The following is a 16,779-nucleotide window of genomic DNA, read 5'->3' on the forward strand; positions in this document are numbered from 1 at the left end:
AATTTCTTGATGAAAAAAAATCAAGGCAAGCCATTTCATTTAATTTATCGAAAAATAACATAAATGATCTTGGCCATCCACCGATTTAAACGACGAAATGGTTAGAGCTGAAGATGAACCAGAGACAGCAGAAAATACATCACCGCATATAATTTCGTGTATGTGATGCCTACAGGCTAACCAAACCAGTTTACATTCCATTTCCCTTTCCAGCAAGTGACAAGCTCCATTAATAGACCCGGTGTTTGAAGCTGTAGTGTCAAATGACATCCCAACAACAGTCCTCGAAATTAGCGGCGGCACACGGCAATTGCCGTGGTAAATGCCGCCGCAAACATCATAATGGCCATTCTGCCACGGCAATAAAAATGCCGTCGCAAAACGAGCATTTAATTCGGACAAAAGTTGTTCAAAATTTCTTCCTGTTTGATTTACTCGCAGCGTGAGTTTAATCAGCAGAAACATCGCACCAAGACCTCGCCTCGGACTATTTTACTTGCTGTGAACACTGTCACACACACAGTCTTCAAAATTAGCATATTTTTACTTCGTAAACCGTTGACGAGGCCAAACGGCAAAAATTGAAATTGCCTTGACAATTGCTGTGAACGTTTATTACAAAAAAATTGTACCAAAACATGTAAAACGAGAAAAAAAAAATTGAATAGTCTATCACGACCGCACTGTTTGATTTGTTGTGATGTAATAATAACAAAAGTAGCGATAAAGCGATCAACGCGATACGCACGCTGTTACGGTGATTCACGTTATAACTCATTGGGGGAAAAGTAAGTTAATTTTGAGTTGATTCAACGTTTGAGTCAGCACAAATCGATTTAATTTTCCCGGCGAGTTATATCGCGTAACAACAATGCCCAATAAGAAATTTACGCTTGTTTTACATTAATTCGACAACTAGCGACGCTCAATTATCATGAAATAACGTTAATTACTCAATCAGGTACCAATAACAAATCAACAGCTCCCTGCGAGAACAATGCTTCGATTTACGCATACAGTACATTAACATAATTTCGGCACAATTAGGATACTGCGAGCAACACAAAGTCTGTTGGATAAAGAACTAGTCAGAATTGGAATCATCGGAGGATGAGGCTGATCGTCACTGGAATACTTGAAGACGCAAAACTGCCCGTTCATGAAGGCGCGATGCCATATGATCGGCAGCATTACTTTTCTTTACTGCCGAAGAACCATTTATCCAATTTTGTACCACTTTTTATATTCGCAACGACACCGATCAAAAATAAGCATTCGATGAAAGAATAACTTTTGCGTAACAATTAAGCCAGTATTTATAAGGTTGCAATTTGCAAACTTTTTACAGTTCACAAGAGCATTGTCAGCGTATAAAATAGCGTGCGTGCTGCTCTGGGCTACCGCCGTGTGACGATGAAGAAGAAGCGCATAAAATTTCATTTGATTAAAGCATACGGCAATTGCCGCCGCAATCCAAGGTTTGTTGATTTGGCGACGGCAATGTTTTTGCCGTCGTAGATGGAAGCTAATTTCGAGGGCTGCAACAATCACATCATTCCTACTCCATTCTTCAACAGCCTCGAAAACACGCTTGGAAATCAGAGCCCCTGTACCCCTTTCTACGTTGAAACACCTAAAAGCTTTTCATCATTCTTACAGGTGGCGATTATTGTAATTTTATCTTCTTCTTCCTCATTCTCGTTTATTGATGGAACAATTTTTCCATCCCAATGAACCATAACTCCTTGCCATCCTTCAACGCTTCTTTTAAGTCACTCGGTTTTGTATTCTGGTTTGAGGGGACGATAGGTTTGAGGACTGCTGTAGCAGCCAGCCTGTAAGAATGGATGAACTTCTAGTATCTGAGTGCCTTGGGAAGCACATTAATAAGTATCCACTATCCATTCGTATGTTTAATCGTGGGATGCTGCGATGCCTCATCCAGTGCGTGGCAAAGTAATTTTCCCCTTACATTTGAGTTTGTTATAGTTTCATCATAAGTTATATACAATATGTACATTAATTAATTTATTTATATGTACAATTGTACATTATCCTCCATGCATGATATGATATAAAATATGCAGTTGGTATACTTGCTCCTAGGTCTAAAATCCAACAAATTTATAATTCAAAAAGATGGTGCATCACTATTCGCTAGGCAGTACTAAGTAGAAAAGCATAGGCTGGAAACTTAGGAAAATGTTTTTTAGGGTATTGACATATCCAATAGGGTGGAGTGAAAAAATTTTTTTTTTTCAAATCAAAAAATCAGATTAACCAAAAGTGGCGTATGGACCTAAAACCAACTTCTGAGAAGGTTTTGGGTTTGTGCCACCTACACTCAGGTGGCCCATAATGTTTAAAGGTCATCCGAGGGTCAAATTTCATGAAAATCCCATAACTTGGAAACCAGTTAAGCTAGAATGTTGGTTTTTGGCTTAAAATTTCCAGAAGGTCTATGTTTATATATGCTCTAATGCAACTTTTGTCTCTATTTTAACTACATAAGCTGATAATAATGAAAAATGACGTTTTAGTTTGAAAGATATGTAACGTGAAGAATTGAAAATGCTATATTTGAACTATTTGCACCCATAGTTATGTGTTAAGGCATAATAGGTACAAACTGACTAAGTACTGCTTAAAATACTTTCTAAGTAGTTGGTACAAAGGATATGCAAGCAACAATCATGGATATGTGACAAAAAAAACTCAATGACAAAAATAATGTAGCAAAGACTCCTATGCAATAATGTTACAATGCTATTTGACATTAAGTTTCAAAATTTACATCTTTGGTTTCCATGAAATTTATAAGAAACTACTTACAATCAGGGTCACATTATAAAAATTATCATGGTGAAAAAATATTGAAAACCTCCTGAAAACATCAGCACTATCAAAGTCAGAAAAAACATGTTTCGACTCTGATCCATTGCAAATTTGGGCAAGGCTGACTCTGCTTTGGTAAAGACCCTTGCCAACCTTAAGCCACCACTGTTTGCAATGAGTGTTACAGAAACCATGACATCAACTCATTTATAATTACACGTATCCAATAACAATACACAGCCAGGGGCTCCAAGAGGGGGGGAAGTCGGGCAACTTTCCCCCCTAGGATAACATTGTAGCCTAAAGGAAAAACGAGTAGCTTTTCGTTTTTTCATGTTTGAGGGGGCCCATTTTTGCCACTAAAAATGATAGTGTACCAACTTAAAAAAAAACAATTTTTTGAAATAGGCAGTTCCAAGTATTTTTCGATCATAGTATATGTAACTTCAAATGTATCTCATCAAGAACAAATCATTCTCGTATTAAGGTAGGCGTTGTTAAACTGCTTCAAGACGTAAAATTTGGGTAGCCACTTTAACAAGTCGAAATTCTGCCACTGAAATTGACTAGAATGAAACCGCCAACCAATCATAAGCTACGGTTTAACTGACGTAAAAAATGGCGATAAGAAGATGATAGAAAGCAAATTAAGTGATGAATTTTTTGTCAGCTGGTTGGCTTAGGGGTTAGGGCTAGAAAGTAGTAATTTCATTGACCCGGGTTCGATTCCCACTACTGCTATTTCTCTTTTTTTTTGTAATTACTAAATAAACTTCAAAACAAGCGTTAACTCTCTGGATGAGTGCTAGAAGGATCACAATTGGACGGTAGCCTCTTATAACATGTTCTGATTGGTTGACGGTTGCATTGTAGTCATTCGCAGTGGCAGAATTTCGACTTGTTAAAGTGGCTACCTAAAATTTGATGCTGTTAAGCCTACTGATTTTGGCATCAATTTTCTATTGTTTCAACTTGACAACTGGTGCTGCTGCGTTTGGCTAAGCGTGTAGCCTACTATTTTTGCTTGACAAACAGAACCTTGACTTAAAAAACTGCGTTAACCAGGCGTAAGTCCACCCTGTTAGCTCAGTGGTTATGCGCCCGGCTCAAGATGATGCAGCGCTGGTTTGACTCTCGTGGTCATATCATTTTTGGAGTAATTGATCTACTGTAGCTTGTGTCATTTTCAAGTGTAACCAGGCCAGATAGGAAATTCAAATAAAGCTGCCTCATTCAAGAAGCCTACTTGAGCAGTTTCAAATCCATGCTTCTCTGCATTTGTTTTCCTTTACAATATTATGCTAGGGGGGAAAGTTTCCCGACTTTCCCCCCTCTCGGAGCCCCTGGCTGTGTATTTCTATTGGATACGTGTAATTATAAATGAGTTGATGTCATGGTTTCTGTAACACTGATTGCAAACAGTGGTGGATTAAGGTTGGCAAGGGTCTTTACCAAACCAGAGTCAGCCTTGCCCAAATTTACAATGGATCAGAGTCGAAACATATTTTTTCTGACTTTGATAATCCTGATGTTTTCAGGTTGAAGGTTTTCAATATTTTTTTCACCACATGATAATTTTTATAATGTGACCCTGATTGTAAGTAGTTTCTTATAAATTTCATGGAAACCAAAGATGTAAATTTTGAAACTTAATGTCAAATAGCATTGTAACATTATTTTTGTCATTGAGTTTTTTTTGTCACATATCCATGATTGTTGCTTGCATATCCTTTGTACCAACTACTTAGAAAGTATTTTAAGCAGTACTTAGTCAGTTTGTACCTATTATGCCTTAACACATAACTATGGGTGCAAATAGTTCAAATATAGCATTTTCAATTCTTCACGTTACATATCTTTCAAACTAAAACGTCATTTTTTTATTATTATCAGCTTATGTAGTTAAAATAGAGACAAAAGTTGCATTAGAGCATATATAAACATGGACCTTCTGGAAATTTTAAGCCAAAAACCAACATTCTAGCTTAACCGGTTTCCAAGTTATGGGATTTTCATGAAATTTGACCCTCGGATGACCTTTAAAAATTATGGGCCACTTGGGTGTAGGTGGCACAAACCAAAAACCTTCTCAGAAGTTGGTTTTAGGTCCATACGCCACTTTTGGTTAATCTGATTTTTTGATTTGAAAAAAAAATTTTTTTTCACTCCACCCTAATATCCAAATGAGCTATGAGCATCAAACCATCCATGCTACAGTAAAGTTTAATTTTTCGTAAATGTTCGAAGTCGGACCACCCTACCAGGATGGATTACAAAAACAGTTTCTTCTCCAAGTTGTGGAAAGACACAGAAAACAATGTCCTGGTATCAATAAAAAACAAAAACTTTAATAATCTGCAATAATCGTTGCCTGTGAAGCGTTTTATGAACTGTAAACAGTGTTCCTTCTAAGTTTCAAACAAGCATGATTTTTGTCCAAATTGGGGTTAAAGTCATGTACAAATATGCAAAATTCTTTATTTTATAGCCTAGTAATCTTTACTTTATGGTATCCATCCTTTAATTTAAATTACTTTATAGGGAACAGTGACAGTAAAAAAGTTTGTACTGAAAAAATGACATATATATATACTGTCTCGCATGGTTTAAGGTTGAGATTTTTGAAAAAATGAAAAATTCTAGGCAGTACTTACAGTGAACGAATCACTATGAAACTTTGGGAACTTAACTTTTTAACCATTTGAAGCTCAAAAATAAATGAGCACTTAAAAAAGATTTTTTTTTTTGGACCACCTTACACAGCAGCCAATGGATTGTGTGTTCATCGGGCGTTGTGAGGTCCACATTCAATATAATATATTATCTGTCCTGGGGTCGAGAGACAGGACATTGTTAGATAATGCGAATTTAAAAGATTCAGAACTTTACCTCGAAGGCCATAATTGTAAAGTTTACTTAGTAAGATTTTATGATCCACAGTATCAAAGGCTTTGCTTAAATCCAGAAAAATTGAGCATGTAAATTCCTTTTGATTCATGGCAGATAACAGTTCATCATATACGGTATTCTTGTTGTGGCTAGTGAAGTGGAGTCATTACTTTTAAATCCATGCTGGCATGTAGACAAAATGTTATGTTTGTTGAGAAATTTATTAATTCTTTGATATAGAATTTTTTCAAAGATTTTAGAGAATGTCGACAATAAAGAAATTGGTCGAAAATCAGTTAAGGCTTTAGGATGAGGGTATTTTGGTACTGGAGTGATTTGTGATAGTTTTAGACAATCTGGATATACTTCTTGAGCAATGCATTTGTTGAATAGTTTGACCAGGACAGGAGTAATGACACATTTAGCTAATTTAACAGTTTTAGTGGAGACACCATCCAAACCAGGAACTGTTTTTGTTTTCATGCCATTGATACAATCAGAGATTTCGCTTTCATTAAGATCTTCAAATGCAAATGATTTTAATTGACTTTTTATATCTCTACGTGGATATTAGGCTGCGGCTGATGCCCCGACCTGAAGCAAAACACCCTAACTTTTTTTTATAGGTGACACTTGGTACAAAAACAATATTTATGAAGTTTAAGACCAATCTATAAATGTTTAGGGGGTCCAGATTTGAATTGAAAATTGAGAAATTTGGTACTTAATTGCCATAACCGTGTAGTTTTCAGTGCTACATAGTCCTTCATTTATCATGGTAAATTCTGTATTTAAGGTCATCTGGGCTCCACAGTCCACAGTTGCAATGTTTCACACAGTAGGCTATTATTATGTTCCATACTACTTTTTAACAAGTAAGGTTTTGCAAGCAGACAGCCAAACACTATTTTGAGAAGTAATGTGACAACCTATTGCAAAATATGCTTGATATGTAATTGCTGGAGAATGCAAGTATTAAGCAGTAGAACAACATAGTCTGTGTATTAGCCAGTACAATACACAACTTTTATTAAATGTGAGTGACTGAAATCTTCCTGGTCTCTATTGTCAGCTTTACCTTGAGAATCGCTAAAAGTGAAAACATGCCTATGTGATGTCATAATACCTTCAAAATGACTTACCACTGTTTAGCTCAGTCAAGCACCTCCAGTTTCAGTCTAGTAAGTGCAGATCATTTCTAAGGTATTGTTTTCAGGTTCAGAATAAGGTTAAATGTAAGGAGTCGTTACAGAGCACTTCTATATTAAGACAAGGCTCCTAACCATTTTAATTGTGACAACTTAGGAATGGTGAATTACCTTAGACATTTAGTTATGTGGTGAAATATGCATAGAATCGTATTTATCAATTGCAGAATGCAGTCCAGAATCAATACGTGTAGTTTGTATTCAGTTGGTAGGCTATTTAATCGAAAAAAGTTTGCTAGGCTATATCTTCTTATGCACAACATGACCTTCGGTATGTTTTACTCGCAACGATTACCACAAAAGCAGATCAAGGTATCAAATGTAGCAAAGTTACCAACCTACAAGCAAGTGATTTTCAAATTAATTCAAACAATTTTATCAGGAAGGCAGGTAATTTACAGTACAGTTGAGCAAGTTTTTACGTTTTACTTGTGAGCTAACATTTCTACAGTTGCAAAGCAAAAAATTTCAGAAAAAATAACTTCTTTTTACAAGCAAGAATTTCAAATGAAGATTAAGAGACAAAGGCAAACCACTAAAAAATATATATATATATACAGGAATTTCAGAAAAAGATTAGCAAAACCTTTCCTTTCTGGCCACGCAACGTAATGAAATTAAAAAGTATGAAAACCAGACAATATAAATTTCTCGGCCATGTAGTAAGAAAGCAAAAACTGGAGCATCTCTCTTTAACTGGTAAAATTTTTGGAAAGCGGGCACCTGGCAGACAAAGACAAACACATCTGGAACAATTTAACGACAAGACAGAAACAATCATCCATGCAATATATAATAGGAACATTTGGTCTAATTATTCATCTGAGGCCGTCGATGCCTGGTTCAGGCAAGGCAATTGAAGAAGAAGAATGTAATGAAAAAAATAGCAATGAAAAAGACATGCTATTTCTTATCAGTATACAAGGCAACCGGGAAGCAAGTATGGCTGGAAAAGATAAAGTGTTAGAAGCAAAAGTTAAAAAGATCAGTACCAGGCCACAACAACAAGATAGACGAGTAGCAAAGGAGGAGACCTGAGTTAATGGCATAAATAATGCTATTGATTTAGAAGCTGAGGATGACGTGGACAACGAGCCATGCACATATTCAATGATTTGTGAGATACAGGAAAAACGCTCTCATGAAAGAAGATCAAAAACAGGAACAGCCATGTTCATTCCTCATGACATAATGAAATCTCCAGGATTAGTCTCTGCAGCTATCAGAAACAGCATTACACCAACTGCCTTATCTCTTACTCGCCATTCTATGGTTCAAGCCTGTTCTGGAGATGCTTTGAAGTTGAATCTCCATCCATCTCAGTCACACAGATACAGAGTTGAAACAGCGCAACATATCTCATAAAAAATTCTCTCCGCATGGTCACCACCTGCTGTTGGTGCTGTACATTGGGATGGAAAGCTTCTGGAGACTTTAACCAGCAAGTAGAAGCAAGATGAAAGGCTTCAAGTTTTGATATCTGGCATCGGTGGCATTAAATTGTTGGGTGTTCCAATAATTCCAACCCATTCAACAGAAACAGCTGGAGCACTTGTGTCCAAAGTTACTATGCAGTTGCTTGTAGATTGGCATTGCAAAGATTTTGTTACATCTCTTGTTTTTGACAGAACAAGCTGTAATACAGGGCATTAAAACTGGTGCTTGTATACAACTTCAAGAAGATATAGGTCGCCCCTTACTTTAGGCTGCGTGTAGGCACCATGTGGGTAAAGTAATTCTTTTTAAGGTGAAAACCTGTGGTGAAATGATATGCAATTATGTATCATAGAGTACTGAAACACAAATTTTAGAATGTTACTTCGTAATATCTAAAGTTTAACTCAAAAGCAACAAAGAAGTGCTTATATATATTAAATTTATTATGGTTAAAGCCTACACAGCGCTGTGGTAAACGGCAATAAAAATGTAAAACACTGATTTTCTAGTGTCAGTTATGGTTTGTTCTGAACAGGGTATTCATTCAAAGAATTTGCAATCCAAAGACACCATTTTTGAAATTTTTTGCAAAGTATGCTTCACAGGTAAAGGTAAAGGTGGGTCCCATACTTGATTCAAGCTTTGGGGGATGAGAAGATAAGGTTCTCATTGTACTAAGCCTTCGGCACTAACGAGAGTAGGGTGGCCAGTTCCTTTCTCTCGGCCGCCTTTCCTTCAGCAACTACGCCCACCCAATTTATTACACCCTGGGTAGAGGTGAGTGGTGTTTGTCAACAACCAGCGTAAGCTGGGAGTCGAACCAGGTTTGCATAATTGGAAAGCCAACGCCTTATCCGCTGCGCCATCCCACCACCTGCTTCACAGATTTTGCCTAAACTTAGAACGTTTGCCATAATTCTGCAAAAATTTAAGAAATTCCATTGCACGAAGTATGCAAAATTACCCCTAACTTGACACACTAATTCTAAGTGAAACCTAAGCTGCTGTTCATAGCATAAAAACTATAATTTGCCATAATTTACAAAAATTTGCTGGTATCACATGAGCAATGAACATACAAAAATCCAAAAATCACTCAAATTTTTTTTTAAACATAAATCACTCAATTTAATGTCAAAATTGAAATTTGGGAAAATCGATAATCCTATAAAAGTTTAATTGCAATCTGGACCCCCTAGACCTTATTCAATTTTGCTGAAACTTCATATTTAAGCTTTGTAGACCAAGCCTCACTTCCAAAAAAAAGTTAGGGTTGCTACAATCAAGTTTTAAATTTTACGGGGCATCAGCCGCACCCTAGTGGATATACTGATGGTATTTTAGCTGCCATTTTTGTTCTTATTTCAGTGAAATGTTTGTTGATAAGATTTGTAAAATTCATAGAATCAGTTTCATAAGTTGTGTCATCAATGATTATGTGTTGAGGCATGGCCACCTAAAGATACGGCCTGATTTGTCACATTTTGCAGAAATTTTCAGGTTTTTTTTTAACTTTGAGCAAACGTTTAAATAAATTTTTCTGAAAATTAAATTTTTACGCTTTTTTTATTTTTTTCCCCAGATGTCACAATAGGTTTTAACATTCTCACAAGTTGGAAAACAAAGAAAATTTGATTTTAAAGATTTTAGTCAGACTGTTCTTCTTCTCTCGTGTTGTCGCTATATGTCAGGGCATCCGTTGGTTAGCCACTGCCTGGTGTCGTCATCGATGGAAATTAGGCCTTCCATACCATGGGGTGGTCTGTATAGCCGGCAATCCTTGATAATGTGGGCTGCCGTCTGCATTTCGCCACACTCACAAGCAGCACTCTCTGCCAAGCCCCAGCGCAACATGTCTGCACCATAGCGTCCAACACCAGTGAGCAAACGGTTACGCCTTGATGAGGCAAGTCTAGAGAGGCCATGTCCCAGCTGGTTTTCGGACGGGGATCTGAATACTTGGCGAAGTGGGGACGTGCTGCTTGACCATTGTTCACACCACGCCGCGTGGCACCACTGTTTGCTAGGGCTTCCGCCAGAGGCTGCCAGAAGGTCTTGTGCAGCACGTACAAATGGCTTTCTTGATTTTAGCCGCTGCTTTGGTGGATATCTCAGCGTGGTTGTGTGTAGCGGATGGCCAGGGTTTAGGGCTTTACGGCTCAGGGAAAGAACAGCACGTTGGCGACGTAGTGCAGCTGGCTCAATGCTTGCAAGGACAGGCAAACAGTCAGTTGGAGTTGGGCGGAGGCAACCTGTGACAGTTCGCAGGCAGTTGTTGATTGGTACATCGACAAGGTCAGTATGGGCACTTCTGCACCAAGTAGCAGCACAGTTTTCAGCAGGGGCGTAGACTAAGGCTAAACCACTTGTTCTCAGCACTGAGGGGCTAGCACCCCACCTTGTACCAGCAAGACGTTTCATGAGAGCAGTGCGAGCTGTCACTTTTCCGCGTAAGTGTTCTAGGTGTTTGCGGTATGTCAGGGACCGATCAAGTCGAACTCCAAGGTATGTGGGTGTGGCTTCGAAAGGAAGTGTTCGGCCGTTATTTTTGATGTTAATTTTCCTGTTTGACTCTCTATTACATAGGTGGAAGACAGAAGTCACGGTCTTCGCTTCACTCAGCTTGAGGCGCCATTGGTGCAGATAGGAAGATAAAATGTCCATATCCTTAGTCAAGGTGTTCTGCACTGTTTCCCATTTGCGGTGAGAATAAAGAATAGCCAGGTCATCTGCGTATGCGTATTTATTAGAGGAAGTATTTGGAAGGTCATAAATGTAGATGTTGAACAACATTGGGGAGAGAACAGATCCCTGCGGAACTCCATTTCTTAAACGTCTCTGTCGACTTTTCTTTCCGTCGCTAGTTTTAAGGATGAAGCTGCGGTTGGAGATGAGTTCTACAATAAACTTAACCATGTGTCTATCTGGGATTATCTGCAGCAGTTTGTAAGTGAGACCTCTGTGCCAAACAGTATCATATGCCGCAGTAAGGTCGAGGAAGACCGCTCCCGACTTCAAGTTGGCCTCAAACCCATCTTCGATGTTTTGTGTCAGCAAGGTTACTTGGTCGACTGTTGATCTTCCTCTCCTAAACCCCGCCTGTTCTTGTGGGAGTTTGGGGTCAATAACGGGTTCCATTCGTCGGTGTAAGACGCGCTCCAGTAGTTTGAATGGCACGCACAATAGGGAGATGGGGCGATAGCTCTTTGGGTCAGTTACCGGTTTGTTTGGTTTTGGGATTGCAACAATCAATGCTTTCCGCCAGAGTTTAGGGATCTTTAGGGTTCGCATGCAATGAGAATAAAAATTTCGTAGCCAATTAATCATTTCCTTTCCTAAGTTTTGTATGAATTCGGGGTGAATCAGGTCTGGTCCTGGGGCCTTCCCTGCTTTCAGTAACTTTATGGCTTCATTCATTTCTTCAGTCGAAAAGTCTTCAGTTAGTTCATTGTTGCGCGTGTCATCCTTCCACATTTCTGAGGTGAGGCTTGAGAGTCTGCGTTGAAATTTGCGGTTTATTTGTTGGTGTCGTCCATTTTCCACAACCTGCGATGCAATGGCATTAGGTGTTACAGGACATTTCGAACAAGTTCTGGAACTTCTTCCAGTCAGGCGATTGACCGTGTTCCATGCCTTACGGCTGGAGTGGGTAAAGTCTATGCCTTCGACTGTCTCAATCCATCGCTCCTGACGTTTGGTGTTGAGGTGCTGCATCAGGCTTTCAGACCTTTCTTGGAAGTCTTCAGGTGTTTTGGAGTCAATCAGGTCTTCGTACATACTTTGACACATTTCGTCCCAGCATGGTATGTATTCCTTGCGTTGGCCACGGGGAATTGCCTGTTTAGCTGCATGACGAAGCAGATCTGTGAAGGCTGTGTAGGAGGTATTGACATCTGCATTATTGGGTGGGGGTAGGGTATGAACTGGTTTACTCGTGATTTCAGAGAATTGCTTCCATCTAGCCTTCCTAAAGTTCCAGCATCTGACTGGGTTGGTTGGTGGCGGTTGCACAATGGATGCAGGAAAGATTATAGAGGGTCTGTGCTGAGATTTGGGAAATTTTTCTATGATTTTACGATCTGGGATGGATTCGCCTTGGAGTACTCCTGCAAAAGCAAGGTCAGGATTGGTTCCTGTGTTCCAGCGTCCAGATAGAAAACTATCTGGTTCCCGAGGATTATATAAAAGGGAAAGATCGTTTTTGGAAGCCCATTCATTTAAAGTTTCACCATCAGTGTTGTTGTTGCAATAACCCCAATCAGTGTGATGGCAATTAAAATCCCCTGCATATATGCAGGGTGCAGGAAATGGTGGTAGTGATGTCGAAAGAAGTCTACTTGGAGGAGGTTTGTAGACATTTACAACAATCGTATCCTGTATTCGTACTGCGATCCATATTAATCACTGTCTGCTGTGGAAGTTGCCTCTAGTATCCAGTGAAGGTCTTTTTTAACGAACGTTGCTATTCCATGCTTATTGCTGAGGGTGCAGGCAGCAAGATCAAAGTGTGGAATCTTAAGCTTCTCCGGGGTCAAGCAATGGGTTTCCTGGATGAGAATCACCGCTGCATCGTTGTTGTGGGCAAGCTGTGTGATGATGTCTAGTTTAGCGTTGGTGATGCCTTCAACATTTAGTTGCAGAATGGTCACTCCTTGACCTACAACAGCTGGTGCTGTTCGCCCTGACAAGGGCGCTGTGCTTGGTCTGGGGGTACCATTCTGATGATTGTTCTTCCGCATGTTGACTTTTATAGCGACAGTTGTAGCAAGTTTAGTTTCCCAAAGTAGGTTACTTTTGCGTTTTTCAACTTACTTTTTCTCATTTGCTACTGCTTCCCCAAGGCAACAAAAAAGTTTTATGTCATTAGGAGACCGAAAAAAGTAAAAACATCTCAAAAAATGTCAGTCAAGCACTAGCAGTTAGCTGTAATCAAAATCTGCAAAATGTGACAAATCAGGCCGCATCTCCAGGTGGCCATGGTTGAGGTAAATTATTTTTTGAGGAAGAGTTTTTGTATGCAGTTAGATCATTAATCACTTTCCACATTCTTCCAGAATCATTTTTGTTAACGTTAAACAGATTGTAGTAATATTGTTTTTTTGCAATTCTTTTTAAGTGTGACAGTTTATTAGAGTATGCTTTGTAGGAAAGAACCTGTTCAGAATCATCATGCCTGTAACACAATCTGAAAAGTTTATTTTTTGTTTTGATTGATTTGTAAATGCCTTTAGTTATCCAGGGTTCAAGTGTTAGTTTTTTTTCACGCCTAGATAATTGTCTTAGAGGTGCATGTTTGTTGATCATAAGTTGTAGATGAGAAATAAATTGGTAAAAGTTACTGTTTACATCAACATCAGTTAAGGCTATGTTGTTTTCAATATTTTGCATACCATCTTGCAATTCTAGCAAAAAATCTTCAAGAACAAAATTTTTTCCATGACCTTTTGTATTGAGTATGTACATTAGAGAATTAGAAGTTTTAGCCTATAATGTATCGGCAATATAGTTTATCCTATAGAGTATCTTGCTTTAGTATCATGCACGTTATAATGTCCGTGTTTTGTCGTTTCTACCTTTTTCTAGACCTATGCTATGTTTGGCACATATTGTTTTTTTGTTGTGATGGTCAGAAATAAAAACAAACTGAAAAAAAAATATACAACGTAACTAAAGCTGGTGAGAAGCGATGTTGTACCATGATAACACTGGTCTACACGATTTTTGCTCTATGAACTTCAAAAACTGATTTAGAGTAATTTTAGGTCCTGCTGAATCCTAATCTGACCTCAGATATTTATCTTATCACGTCAGCTTTGTGAGATATAATAACAGCAAATTGTTAATTTTGTCAAAAGTGAAAAATTTGCCGTTGCATTTATTGCACATACACATTGTGCTATATCCAGAAATCCAGGCCATGTGGTGCATAAGTAGCTGAAATACATCAACCAAGTATAATTTTGATATCAATTTGTTTTCTAAGCAACATTATTAACAAATCCTAGCGCTGGAACAAATTTATAGAAAAGTCTATTGAATTCAACAATCCCGTCCATATCACCTTCATTGACTTCAAAAAAGCGTTTGACAGTGTTAAATTACCCTGCTTTTGGCAACTTCTGGATAAAACTTCCATCAACAAAAAATACATCAACCTCTTGAAAGCAATGTACGACGACTCGGAAGCACTAATCAAAACAAACATCGGAACAACCAGACGAATCGATATTATAAAAGGTGTTAAGCAAGGAGATGTCTTGTCTGCTATCCTGTTTTGCATCGTAGCTGCTGCAATCATCTCAGAAACAGAAAATGAGTGTACAACTGGATGCATCATCGGCGGCAGGGACATCTATAACTACGGGATTGGAAACTCTTTTCAGTGCTATACATCAGTAGGGTCAACTTATTACTATGACTACAGAAGAATTACTAAAGTTATACACTGTTTGTATCAACTAAAGAATGTATAAAATTCAATTTTGCAATTACTACATAAAATGTATAGCCTATACTCTCACATCAAAACTTATTTGATGTATAAAAGTTTAAAACCACGATTCCAAAAAATCAAAAAATAAATGAATGCAAGGAATACAAAAATTCCATGTTGCTCTTTAGCATTTTGCATATTGCAAAGCGGATCAGAAGTAAACGAGGAGTGTTCAACAATTAATCAGTGAAGTGTGTTGTCGTAGGTTTTTATGCTAAACTTATTCACAGACCAACCCAGTACGAAATCAATACGTTTAAGATGTCATAAGAACTAAAACTAATACCCGGTATTGAAATTATTTAGCAGCAAACGAAATACGACATGATTGCACAAATAAAATGAAACTACATTAAGCAAACAAGGCAAGTGTATACTTCACAGTTTACGGCAGGTGCATTGATTGTTACACTTTTTCTTGTCTGTTTAATACTTGCTATTTTTTAAGGTCAACTTATGTAAACCTTTGTCACAGCGACTCAAAGAACGGAATGGCCCGTTTCGGCTAGTTTGATTGGGCTAGTCCGATTTGGCTAGTCCGATTGGGCTAGTTCCCTATTTGGATACAGTCTTTATCAGTTAGTTCCCTATTCGGCAATTTTTTAAAAATTTAACGATAATCCCTCTGCAATCCAACAAAATCCTTCCGTAAATCCAACGACGCCTTCTGTTTATTTAGAGAATTTTGTATTTATTCCACAATAGGCTATCGTTTTTTTTGCTTTCTTGCATTTTATCCAGTGTTTACCTTTGAGTGCCTTCCCAGACGGCAAAATCAGTCGTTTTGTTGTCTGGGTTCGTTCAATATATGTGTTTTACATCAAAACAACATTTTTCATGATTAACAATACAGGTTAATGAGATAAACAGAAGTGTTTTGTTAGTTGTTCGAGTGTGTTATTGTTCAAAATCATAGGCGCCTAACTATTTTTTTGGTCGTGGGGGTGAAACTGTGTTTCATCAGCAGCAACGTAAATTCGGCAAATGTCACGCAGATGGATGACGTAATTATGCCGTTACACTAGGATTGCTTTTATTGCCACACTCGGAGTTATCGCTACGTTCGACTTATCGTTAATTATTATAAACAAAACTCGACCACTTCGGTTAAGCAAACACATGACATCTGCGTTAGCTAGCGGTTGATGGACTGCGACTCTTTAAGCTAAGCACAACATAAAGTTTAGCAACGAACTAGATTTATTAGCATGAAACAAGAGACGAAAAGGTTTACTAAAAGGTACACTTTAAATGGAATGACAATGTTTTGAAAATGGAATTCAAATACTAACTTGATCATACGCTTGAAAATATACCTGTGGAAAGTAAAATCATTCATGTTTACATCAATTCAGCAGCACGTCACCTTGAATAAATTTAAAAGTTGCTGGTCAACATCCATAAGCAGCCCTTAAAAAATAGTTACGAAGAGACGTTTGATTAAGTTTTCGACTTGACATTGCTCCCTTTTCACTACAATATCGCAACTTATGACTGACCGAGGCTGTAAAATGCCCGTATTCCGCCTTTGATCGGGATTCTATGGCAATGGTCGTGTGTGCGCCATTCAGTTTGCGTGAGTCCGTTACTGCATTGATTATGCGGCGTGTGCGCAATGCGGTTTGTACCAGCCCTTGTTGCGTTGGTTAGTGGTTACCTCGGCCCCTCGGGCCGAGACTTCAAGTTCATTTTCACAGCGAGCGATTCACTGGGCACTGCGCAATTCACTGCAGTGCAGAGGTTTCGACTTTCGAAAGCGACATCAAGTCTGCTTGCAAGCTCATAAAGCTAAACGCACGCTCCGTCTACGTAGCAAATTATGTTGTTTTTTTGGGGTGCATTCAACATCTGATGACGTTGAATCGACACAAAATGGTAGATTTTTGCTATGTCCCAGGCAGCAAAATCAATCATATT

General features: G+C 38.3%; 1 protein-coding gene across 1 annotated transcript; it reads right to left on the reverse strand.

Annotated features, from left to right (window-relative positions):
- Positions 1 to 1,702: 1,702 nt before the first annotated feature.
- On the reverse strand, positions 1,703 to 13,108 carry LOC145773802 (uncharacterized). The gene is made up of 4 exons (XM_082584931.1): positions 13,084 to 13,108; positions 12,775 to 12,990; positions 10,768 to 12,652; positions 1,703 to 1,835 (listed from the first exon to the last, which is right to left on the reverse strand). The coding sequence occupies exons 1-4, from the start codon at positions 13,106 to 13,108 to the stop codon at positions 1,703 to 1,705; spliced, it is 2,259 nt and encodes a 752-aa protein (XP_082441057.1).
- Between the last annotated feature and the right edge of the window lie 3,671 nt (positions 13,109 to 16,779).

The sequence above is a fragment of the Aplidium turbinatum genome, chromosome 7, assembly GCF_918807975.1.
Source record: "Aplidium turbinatum chromosome 7, kaAplTurb1.1, whole genome shotgun sequence".
NCBI classification, from domain to species: domain Eukaryota; kingdom Metazoa; phylum Chordata; class Ascidiacea; order Aplousobranchia; family Polyclinidae; genus Aplidium; species Aplidium turbinatum.

Bases quoted from the DNA above. Each gene is read 5' to 3' on its own strand.
- LOC145773802 (XM_082584931.1), bottom strand. From the start codon at position 13,108: ATGCGGAAGAACAATCATCAGAATG. The intron at 12,991-13,083 runs GTACCCCCAGAC...TAAATGTTGAAG, and splicing joins GAAGAACAATCATCAGAATG to GCATCACCAACGCTAAACTA. The intron at 1,836-10,767 runs GTGGGGTGCTAG...CCATTCTTACAG, and splicing joins AAACGTCTTGCTGGTACAAG to GCTGGCTGCTACAGCAGTCC.